The 12,409-nt window shown below is 43.3% G+C and overlaps 1 protein-coding gene across 1 annotated transcript in view; it reads right to left on the bottom strand.

The window, feature by feature from the left end:
* The window catches only part of PRKAG2 (protein kinase AMP-activated non-catalytic subunit gamma 2), a 3,182,689-nt gene that overhangs the window by 244,452 nt on the left and 2,925,828 nt on the right, over window positions 1-12,409 (bottom strand). Inside the window, 1 exon segment of the mRNA XM_044066896.1 lies at window positions 1,207-1,300. Within this exon segment, the coding sequence (XP_043922831.1) occupies window positions 1,207-1,300 (94 nt within the window).

The raw sequence follows: 12,409 nt of genomic DNA, 5'->3' as shown, positions 1-12,409 counted from the left end.
TTTCATCCAGGGAAACCATAACAAAAATGGCACAACAGTACTCCCCCAGTACACGTTTGAGTTTTTCTGTAAAATATTCCTTAGTCTATCAATAAACTCATTTTACAGATTTGAATTATAAAATTAACTTAGTTAATTGGGGAGCACAACAGTGGGTATTCATGATCCGTTTGTATGAAAAAGTATCTGCAGAGACCTCCCCTGCTCAAGCTATTACAACTGTTTGCCTCAACTTCTAAATGCAATTTTACATTAAAATCACAAGATGTGGCACATGCACTCTAAATGCTTGAGAGGAGAAATTGTGTAAAGTCAGGCAAGAAGAGTTCAGTCTTAAAGGGCAGCAACCAGGGGAAAAACATACAAACCATAATTTGACACACACAGCAGTGATCAACTGAAGAAATAAATGTTTAGTAAATAAGCAGCTCTGATTCCAGTCCATCGTATGCAGGTGTTTGCTGGTTAGAAGTGCACATATAAAACATTGTTACGCATGGGTTAATAGTTGATTCTATTAGTGGAAGGACTCCACTGCAATACAGCTATTTAAGAAAGTGGAAAATATCCATGTCTTACTTGGACTAAGAGGACAACTACTTCCCTTTAAATCACTCAGTTCAAACAACTGGAGCTTGTAACACTTAAGAATAAACAAATCTGAGTAATGACTTTATAAAGGCACTATAGCCTACAACTAGCAGTAATAACCTGCACATAATACTGATATGCTTCATACATCCCAATTAACAGTCTCACTTGAAATAATTCAAGACTGTCAGCATGCAGTGCAACATATCAGACATCAAGCTTGCTAACGAAAATAAGCACCAGTGTCTAGTTTCAAACTGAATACATGGTGCTCGAATTACAATAAAAATGAGACACGTTATGCAGATATGGCAAAAACATGCTGGTTTGTAAGTAGCAGACACTGCTTCTACTTAACACAAATCTGCTAATGAAACTGAGCGAGTTAAAGAGACAAGCCCGGGAAGCATATAAACCTTGGGCTTATTTTAAATTCAAACCATACACTGTATCTTGTGAGAAAGTCTGGTTAACTACAAAAAATTCAGGATCAACGACAGACCATAGTGCAGCAAGCATACAGGGAACAACGTGCCATGCTGCACTCTACCTGAAGGTCTGTGGGAAGGGTCAGAGATCAGAATCCAGGAAGTTAGGAATGTTGTGCATCTATACCTGCTGGTGTGAGGACCAAAGCCTGTAGAATGTCCGAAAGGGAGACAATGCCCACAATGCTGTCACTGTCATCGACAACTACTAACCGATGAACCTGGGGAGAAAAAAAGTGATATGAGTATGTATGTACGAAAGAGCAGTTTACTTACACTCCATGTATGCCAAACAAATGCTTATGCAGAATTCCTAATCAACAAAATGCCCCATGAAGTGGGATATGTGAAACACATTATACAAGTCAAAAGTAAAAGATGCTTAAATAATTAAATGCAACCTGATTCTACTTTAACTGGTTATCAGAAATGACAAGACAGGGCATTGATAGAAAAAAAAATGCTCCTAAAGGGCAGTTTAATATACAAAAAGAAATGGAAACATATGCATTCTTTAACTACTGCTGTTGTGTAGTGCATACACAACAGCTGGGATTCACAGTCATTTAGCACAACAGTGCAGCATTAATTACCATAAGCTGGTGTTTTGTTCTTTTATTGTTGAACAGAATATGCCTAGCCATACTTCTATGAGGTGTACATCTCACTACAGTCCACTAAACTATGGGGAAAAAAGGCTCTCAGTAATTAGCTCTGTGCTATTGAGCTGAATGAATATGAAACCTAGCAAATTTATTCTGCATCTATAAAATTCTGGCAGAAATAGATCATGCATCACATACATGGTGAAATTACAGAAAAAAAGCAACTTAAACTACAAGTTAATGAAGATAACACTCTTTAAAGAAAACAAGCAATTCCTGTATATAAAATAATAATTATTTCAAAATGAGTACACACTATATATTATCAATACCATTCATCACTTTTTGTTTTAACACCTTTATTGAATTAACACTTATGACACAGGCAAACATACATTTACATAAAAGAAAACAAACTATATTAACATGTTCACAGCTAGATACACTACACATCATGTAAATTCTTCTGTACAATCATCAATCCAGCATTACATAAACTGCTCAATTCCCTTAAACCTCACTCCTCCTACAAAACATTACTCTGTATGTATTGTTCCCGCAATTTCCATTTCTTCTATGTAATTTGCTCTTACCCTTTTCTAAAGATCCCACTTCCAGTTCTTTTATCTCTGTTACAATATTCACTACTTAAAATACGGTTGGTTTATACTTTGATTTGCATTTTCTAACAATTGCTCTTTTGGTAGCTACCAGAAAAAAAGTTTTGCTGGACTGTATGTTTTTTCCCCCATACAGAATTTCCTCTGGGGGGGGTCCTTGCCCTTGTGTACATTCAAAAGTTGCCCTTCACAGCATCAGGTAAGGGGTGATTCCTAATCTCCTAATTACTGCATGTGTGGCAGTTGCCCTGTCACAAGAAACCACTGTAGCACACACAGATTTAATGGTGTGCTCACACCATGGCTGTAGCTTAGACTATTTTGACAACCCTTTCTCTAACAGAGTCAAGCGGACTCTCCTTTATCCATGTCATCAAGACTACTGCTCAAGTTCTTCAAATTCTGGCTCTAGTGGCTTGGACAACTCACAGCTCATAGTCCCAGAGAAGCAGAAGTGCTTAACCTTTTACTGAGCCTGTTGGGTATCCTTCCCTCCCAACAGAACATGTGACAGGTTGATAAAGTGGAAGACAAGAACAGAAGAAAGGTATAAAGGTAAAAGCACTTAAAAACACGGTCACTGACCAACCACCAAAGGCAACTGTAAATGGTGCCTCTGGAAGCCTTCAGGCACCAATTACTAAATCCACCACAGTTCCTTGTAAAATTATCTACTGTTGTCTTGAGCTCTGCATAAATGGCCACGTTTCTAGAGTACAGAGGGATGGGAATTTGGTTCCAAAGATGAACTGCCAAAAACATCCTCAAAAGCTTGCAACACAGATGGAATAGCACAGGACTGAGTTCCCCAAGCCCCCACCCCCCAAAAAATCAAACTATCTCTGCTGAGAACTTTTCTGACCCCCAACTTTAAATGTTCCCTTTATGAGGTGCACCATCTCCCTAAAGGCCACATTTTCTAGAAGGGATCTCAAACAAGAATAATTATGTCAAAACTATACATCACTGGAGAGTAGTCATCAGTGTAAGCTAAATCCTCATTCCTCCAGGTCCAAACCCAAAGACCCTTTAGGGGAAGGGTCCCTCTTTCTTTTCAGAGGAGGAATGAACTCCAAGCTGTAGGACACAGGTAGATTTGAAGAAGATGTGAGGTCCTTTGCCAGTCTACTACATACAGACCTTCAACAGTAAAACCAGCAGAGCACCTGGGGCAGGCATCTGGTTCTCAGGTCAGTAGGGCTGAATATCCAGCCACTGTAGGCACAGGTTTACATATTGGAGCAGAAGCACCATTCAGTGGAAAATCTGCAAAACAAAACCAAAATAAATAAATACATTGGCTTACTTTTTGGCCAGGAACCTGCTGACCATCGAGACCGGTCCTCTTCAAGTACTCAACAAAATTACCCACACACCCCTCTCGGCAAAAACTCTACATCTCATGTATTCCCCTGGGGTGACAGCAAACCAGAAGTGGGAGCAACCATCTTTAAGGCACTAATCAGAGTTCTAGCTTTTAAGCCCTGGTGTCCCCTGCATATACCTGCAACATCCAAGGGGTTAGTGTGCGATGGGCCTGCACATGTATGTAATCAAATGGATCTGTCTCCTGCCTTACTTGCTTCATACGATCTCCATTCTTCTCTGTGGATTCTACCATACCCTATATGGTGCTCAGGCAAATAACCCCCTGTCCACCCCTCCAAAACACACACACACACACACACACACACACACACACACACACACACACACACACACACACACAAAACTTAAGACACGTGAGCAGGCTAAGACCTCCTTCTCCGTTTCACGACTAACAATGCATTGAGATGCTAATCAAACTCAGGTGGCCTATCTCATAGAGTAAAAAATAGCTATGAAGGAGAACTCCAAAGTAAATTCCATCAAGTGCAAATGTTCTCCACATTTGTTAGGGAACAGCACCTGGCTGCAACACACTTGAAAAACTGCTGGCTTTCCATCAAAGTGGCAACACTACTGTCTGCCTCAAGGAGGCCTAACAATGATGGTAGGCAGATGAACTGGGAGACAAGCGCAACTGAGACTTTTAAAGGCTATATTCCTCAGACCGGCACTGATCCAAGCAGGGTCTCTAATGCAACTAACTCATCCCTAGCCTCACTGAATTCTCTTACTAAGATGGTTCTAGGTCTTTTTAATTTTTGAGGAGTGTTTTTTTTTTTTTCGGGGGGTTGACTTCTTAAACTCTGCTGATGTTTGATGCTGGTCAACAGCTGGTCTGCTGGGGGAGATGCATTTGCCTCAGTATACTAAGCTCTACAAAGGTTCTAAGACTTCTTGCTCATCTATCAAACTTATTAAAATGTTTTACAGTGCTTATCGGTTACATTATACAATTTTCCCAAGAAAAAAATAAGCAATATAAATGACAATCCTTTGGAGATTCTCTCTCATATAGGCATAACTGATGGTGACTTTTAATGGTAGTGTCATTAGCCACTTAAACAGAATCCCTGTATGATCAAATATGGTAGAAAAACAACTACATAATGTAGAAGTACAATACCAAGAAAAAGAAAGTGCTAGAACAATGTATCCACTTGCTCTTGAAGCTTCACCAAGAAATGGCTAACAGACTTGAGTAAGACAAGCAAGCATTAATTTGTGAACCAAAAAATAATTAAATATGTTTGTTGGTCTTGTCTTATAGCCACATTTCTGGCTGATGCCCATGTTATGGGAGGAATCTTAGCACTTTTGTTGGGACATCAATGTATGTATATGTTTTCCTTGAAGCCCAATCACTTCCTGGCTCAAGTTAAATATGACGTCTTTATAGAGGATTTTTTTATCACACAGAGAAACAAAAGTTATGTACTCACTATATTGATAAATCTATATTCTCTCTTTCCATCTGGTTCAAGCTGTGGGTTATTGAATCTGAAACTGGCCATATCTCAAAGACTTCAGCTCCCGAGCTCAGTCTCATCTATCCACAACACCTTGTCTCACTAGGATTATCTCGGATCGAGTTTGTCCCTCTCTGCAAAAGCTTCTGTCATTTCCCAGAAGAAAACATTAAGATTCCTAAAAAAATGGAGAAACACAATCCTCCCAGACCGTGTCATCCCATGATCAAGATACAAACTAAAATGGCAGGGGCAAATGGGAGGGAAGACAGAACCAGATGGAAAGTGACAACACAGATCTATCATTATGATGAATACACAACTTTTGTATCCAATGTTGTCTCTTCCATCTGGGTTCAACCTGACACAGAAAATTGCCAGTCAAATAAAAACCTAAAGAGGTCCTAAGAAAGCACATTCCACAATACGGTGGAACCAAAGGAGGCCCTAGACCTTGAATGAATATCCAATCTGTAGTGGGACACAAACAAAACAAGTGTCAGGTACATAATCATCCAAGACAGCTCTGGAGAAAAAAAGCTGTAGAAGTAGCCATAGCTCTAGCTGAGTGGCCATTTGGTTTAGAAGGCATGGCCTCCACCCTTTCAAGCTGTATCCAAATAAAATATAATCAGATAGCCACTTAGAGTAACTTTAGAAACTGGTGTACCCAGCCAGGCCTTTGAAAAAGGGATAAATAACTGATTAAGCCTTCTGAAAGATCTGGTTCTGTCCAAATAAAACCTCAATTGTCTGTGGGCATCGAGAAAATGCAGTAAATATTCTCCTTTACTGGAGAATTTGGGGAAAAAGACTGGCAATGGTGAACGGTCTAATTCAACTTGTCCTCTGTTGTCACCTTTGGCAGAAAGGTACGATCTATTCGGAAAGACACCCTAGCTTTATGAAAAAAGAAATATGGAGTTACTAAGGACAGGGCCAGGAATTCTCACACATGCCTGGAGGAATTAACAGCCACCAAGAATAAGGTCTTCCAAGACAACAACTTCAAGTCAACCATAGCTGATGGCTCAAACTGGGGTTTGGCAAGCACTTGAAACATAAAAGGAAAGACTCACAAGGGAACAGGATCCTGGACTGGAGGGCACAGCAAAAAGGTTCCCTTGAGAAAGCCCTTTGAAATTTTCAGAGCCACCAAGGGCATATTACCTCTGGAAATGTGAAAACTGGAAATAGCTTCCACCTTTAGAATTTGTCAAAATAACAGAACACTCCCATTAAGTAACATATACTTTACGAGTAGATACCTTCGGCAATGACGACACCAGAGGACACTCCAACCACCACCTGATTTGATCTTGACACACATTTCTCAACATGATGGGAAACTCCATCAGATGAGTCCAGGAAGACCACTGCACCACAACTGTCCACTGCACAGCCCTCATGTGGAACCTCACCAGGGGAACTAAGCAGATGGTAGCTACCATGTGCCCTAACAGTTTGAGAACAAGTGACACTGAGGGCTATCTGTAAGACAGCAAAGAAATGGCTTGACAATGAAGGGTAGACATCATGGAAGCTGGAAGTTTTGCAATTTGAAAGACACTGTCCAAGTGACAACCTATGAATTCTAGTGTTTGAACAGGATGAAGACTGGACTTTTGATAGTTGACCATGATCCCCAAGTAACGGCATAGCTGGAGTAAAGTGTATCTGGCTCTGACTAGCAATGCTCTTGTATTGGCCATCAGAAGCCAATCTTCTTGGTAATGGAAGACCTGGAAACCCTGCTGTATGAGGCAGCCACTTAGTGAACACTTGGGGGCAGTGGTGAGACCAAAGGGCAACACTCTGGAACTGATAATTAGTCTCTCTCAGCCGGAAGCACAGAAACCTAGCTACAAAAACAAGATTGCCACTGATTCCAAGGACAACCACAAAACATTCTATAGCTATGTTAAGAATCTCAATGGCAACACCCAGATCTGCTCTGGGTTACAGTGCAATGGCATGAAAATCACAGAACCAACTGATATCGCCAACATCCTGGCTGAAAGGTTCAGTCATAACTTTACCCCCCTCTCACCACCTAAAGGACCCATAGCTATATCGGAAGAATGCAGAGTCCCTGCAATCACAACTGCGCAGGTAAAGACTGCACTCTCCAAAGCCAAAAACACAGCATCCATGGGACCAGACAACATCACATGCTGCGTTCTACATGAACTTCAGAACGAACTGGCTCCCCACCTAAGCACCATGTTCAATCATAGCCTCACGTCAGGCTTTGTACCCACTGAATGGGGCACAGCAATGGTGGTCTGCAGGATGATGTTGGTTATCAAGAAGTGGAGGAGGAGTGTGAAAGCAGTGCCAAGGATTAAATGGTGGAAGTTAAAAAAGGGTGATTGTGAGGTGGAGTTCAGGGAAAAGTTAAGACAGGCACTGGGAGGCAATGAAGAGTTACCGAATAGCTGGGTAACTACAGCAGAGCTAGTAAGGGAGACTGCTGGGAAGGTGCTTGGTGTGACATCTGGACAGAGGAAGGAGGACAAGGAGACATGGAGGTGGAATGAGGAAGTATAGGAGAGTATACAGAGGAAGAGGCTGGCGAAGAAGAAGTGGGATTGTCAAAGAGATGAAGAAAGTAGACATGAGTATAAGGAGATGAGGCGCATGGCAAAGAGAGAAGTGGTGAAGGCTAAGGATAAGGCATATAGATAGTTGTATGAGTTATTGGACACTAAAGAGGGAGAAAAGGACCTGTACCGATTAGCTAGACAGAGGGGCCAAGCTGGGAAAGATGTGCAGAAGGTAAGGGTGATAAAGGTCAGTGAGGGAAACGTACTCACAAGTGAGGAGAGTGTGTTGAGTAGATGGAAAGAGTACTTTGAATGGCTGATGAATGAAGAGAATGAGAGAGAGAAGGTTGGATGATGTGGGGATAGTGAATCAGGAAGTGAAGCAGATTAGCAAGGAGGAAGTAAGGACAGGTGTGAAGAGGATGAAGAATGGAAAGGCTGTTGGCCCAGATGACATACCAGTGGAAGCATGGAGGTGCTTAGGAGAAATGGCAGTGGAATTTTTAACCAGATTGTTTAATAAAATTTTGGAAAGTCAGAGGATGCCTGAGGAGTGGAGAAAAAGTGTTTTGGTACCTATCTTTAAGAATAAGGGTGATGTGCAGAGCTGCAGTAACTACAGAGGGATAAAATTGATCAGTCACAGCTTGAAGTTATGGGAAAGAGTAGTGGAAGCTAGGTTAAGAAGGGAGGTGATGATTAGTGATCAGCAGTATGGTTTCATGCCAGGAAAGAGCACTACAGATGCAATATTTTCTCTGAGAGTGTTGTTGGAGAAATACAGAGAAGGTCAGAAGGAGTTGCATTGTGTCTTTGTGGACTTAAGAGAAAGCATATGACAGGGTGCCTAGAGTGGAGTTGTGGTATTGTATGAGGAAGTCGGGAGTGGCAGAGAAGTAAGAGAGGTACAGGATATGTACAAGGGTAGTGTGACATTGGTGAGGACTGAGGTGGGAGTGACAAGATACGTTTAAGGTGGAGGTTGGATTACATCAAGGATCAGCTCTGAGCCCTTTCTTATTTGCAGTGGTGATGGACAGGTTGACAGATGAGATTAGACAGGAGGCCCCGTGGACTATGATGTTTGCAGATGACATTGTGATATGTAGTGACAGTAGGGACCAGGTTGAGGGGACTCTGGAGAAGTGGAGATATGCTTTAGAGAGGAGAGGAATGAATGTCAGCAGGGCTAAAACAGAATATATGTGTGTAAATGAGAGGGATGGAAGAGTAATGGTGAGGATGCAGGGAGTAGAGCCGGTAAAGGTGGATGAGTTTAAGTACTTGGGATCAACAGTTCAGAGTAATGGTGAGTGTGGAAGAGAGGTGAAGAAGAGAGTACAGGCAGGGTGGAATGGGTGGAGAAGAGTGTCAGGAGTGATTTGTGACAGACGGGTACCAATAAGAGTGAAAGGGAAGGTCTACAAGAGGGTAGTGAGACCAGCTATGTTACATGGGTTGGAGACGGTAGCATTGACGAAAAGGCAGGAGTCAGAGCTGGATGTGGCAGAGTTAAAGATGTTAAGATTTGCACTGGGTGTGACTAGGATGGACAGGATTAGGCGTCAGTATATTAGAGGGTCAGCTCAGGTTGGACAGTTTGGAGACAAAGCAAGAGAGGTGAGATTGCGCTGGTTTGGACATGTGCTGAGGAGGGATGCTGGGTATATTGGGAAAAGGATGCTAAGGATGGAGCTGCCAGGTAAGAGGAAAAGAGGAAGGCCTAAGATAAGGTTTATGGATGTGGTGAGAGAGGACATGCAGGCGGTTGGTGTGAAAGAGCATGATGCAGAGGACAGGAAGAAATGGAAACAGATGATCCACTGTGGCGACCCCTAACGGGAACAGCCGAAAGAAGATGATGATGATGATGATGAACAGTTATACCACTCCACAAAGGGGGAATCACCACAGACCCCGGGAACTATCGCCCTATTAACCTGACGAGCCTGGTCTGTAAGACCATGGAATGTATCATCATGGAACTCTCCAAACTCTGAACCCCACCCAGTTCGTGTTTGTGAAAGGCAGATCATTGCTTCTCAACCTGATCGACTTCTTTGAAACAGTCACCAAAGCCGTAGACTGGGGGGGGGGGGGGGGTAAGGCAGTTCACACAGCCTATCTTGACCTTGCCAAGGCTTTCGGCACCATCCCCCACTCTGGGATTATAAATAAACTCACTAAACTGGGGATAAATCCTTACGTCACAAGACGGGTCACCAACTGGCTCACTGACAGAACCCACACTATAAAAGTTGCAGATTCCAAATCTGGCTTCAAACCAGTGACAAGTGGAGTGCCACAGGGTTCAGTCCTGGGTCCTCTCCTGTTTGGTATCTACTTCTCTGAAGTATGGGCTAACACAGAGGGCCTCTGGCTGACAAAGTTCGCAGATGACTGCATATTAAAAGCCTTAGTAGAGTCCCCAAATGACGTGGACATCCTACAGAAGATCCTCACTGAGACAGATGCCTGATTATCAGAGCCAAGGCCTCAACCTCAACGCCAAAAAGTGCACTGGCATTCCCTTTGGAAAAAACTCTGTACCCATGAACTACCACATAGGCGGCAGTCCACTTAACACCGAAGGTGTGATAAGAGACCTTGGGATTCAGGTGGAGAGTAGTCTCTCCTTTGATAATCACATCACCACAGTAGTCAGGAAATCCTTCTAAGTGGCACACCTCTTCATGAAAGGGTTCTCATCCAGAAAAAAACAGGTCACTGTTCCCCTCTACTCGGCTCTCATTAGACCCATTATTGAGTAGAACACCCCTTTTGGAATGTACCTCACAAGACATCTGCAACAGCTGGAAAGGCCTCAGAAGTACCTCACAAAGAAGATTACGGGATTCAAACAGATGCCCTACGCTGACAGTCTCAAAAAACTCCAGCTTTACTCCATAGCATATCGCCTTCTCCGAGGTGATCTCTGCATAGCATACAAAGCTATGTCAAACACAGAGCTGTTGGACATGCTACACCTTAAGAAATCCCAGTCCCTCCGAGATGCATCTCTAGGGACCTAAACCTTGTCACCACAATAAACAGAACATGCTGGAGGGATAGATTCCTGTCTCAGAGACTTCCCATACTCTGGAACAAGCTACCTATCTATGTCAAGCAGAGTTCCTCATTAGCACTCTTCAAGAAGAATCTTGAGTGGATGGGGAATGGGAAGTTCACACCGGGGATCACTTCTGTTGCTCTGCTTGACAGGGGCACAGGAAAATAACTTTTCTTGTGTGGCGAAAGTCAGGGAACCTTGCTGGCTAGGCTTACATAGGCCCTTAGACCGATAGCCTAGTACCTACTTATGAATGCCTCGCTATCTTTATATGACGGTAAATGTCCTTGAAGTTGATTGTGCACATCCAGTCCTCCTTCCTCAAGAGAAGCACAATGGATTGCACCATCAATCTGGAACTTGGTCTGTTTTACAAAGCAATTCAACTTGCTCAAATTCAAAATTGGACTGAGGTCCTTGTTCTTCTCTGGAATCAAAAAGTACCCTGAATAGAAGCCAGAACAATGTTGGTCTGGTGGGACCTCTTGGACAACTCAATTTATTAACAACTTCTTAATTATGATGGCTGCATCCCCTTCTATGATGGGGTGGCACATCTCAAAGAGGTCTTGGATTTACCTTCAGTGCATCTAAAAATGGATTTGTGTAATGCCTGGACATGACTTAAAACCCATGTGTCTGGGATGATGGCCTCCCAAGTTTCTGGGTGCACAGCCAAACGACTCCCACCGGCTACCTCCAGAATCAGACAGTGAGGCAATCACTGAAAAGGTCTCCTAGAGAAAGCTCCGTAAAAGCCTGGGTTCTGCAGACCACCACTGCTGCTCAGACAGAGCCCATTGTGGTTACCCCCCTACAGCAAGAGCTACCTGAAAAGGCTGCTGTGCTTTTATAAAGATGAGATGTTTTCCCCCCTCCTGGTTCCAAGAGAAGGTCCGCTGAGGGTAGTGAAGGCACTCCAACGGCAGACAGTGTCTTTCTGTCCTGTTGGTTCCTCAGAGTGTCTTTAACCTTAGGCCCAAAAAGTGAACAGCCATCACAGGGGGTGCATTAATAAAAGATGCCTTGAAAAACAGTCCACAAAATTACACAATCTCATACAAGTGTGGCAACACATGACAATGAATGTGTGAGTAGCTCAGAACGTGCCATTAGCCATATTAGGAAAGCAGAAGCATGTTCATATTACCTTTTTTGAGAGTCTGAGATCTGTTCTGTCAGGACCCTTACTTTAATGTTGTTAGTCCTGGGGAGGGGTCAGGATCTTATCTGGTTATCCTTAGAATTGGTTCCACCATATTGGGCTCCTTCCACACCATCTGAGATACCAAATCAATAAGTGCTACCGGAGTGGAAGCCACCCAGGACGTGTATGGGCCCACCCCCCGAAGACCTCCAGAAATACCAACTCCTCTGAAGATGGGGCATTGGCAGTCCAGCCCTCATGCTGGCACGGTACATCCAAAAGACAGTCAAAAGAGGTGTCAACTCAGGGGAATTTATGGGATCCCTCTCCTTCATCAAGGTCAGTATCCTCAGTGAGGGACTTCTCTGGAGTATCAAGATGGTGCCTCATGCCAGAAACTTCCTGCCCTGGAGAATCGGGGGGGGGGGGGGCAGGGAGCCCTGAATGCAAGGCAGATTGGAGACCACCAGAAGTGGGCTGCCCCCGA

This window comes from Protopterus annectens, chromosome 3.part1 (assembly GCF_019279795.1).
Source record: "Protopterus annectens isolate FY-2018-M chromosome 3.part1, PAN1.0, whole genome shotgun sequence".
In the NCBI taxonomy this organism is placed as follows: Eukaryota; Metazoa; Chordata; order Ceratodontiformes; family Protopteridae; genus Protopterus; species Protopterus annectens.
This window is presented reverse-complemented; position numbering and strand designations above follow the sequence as displayed.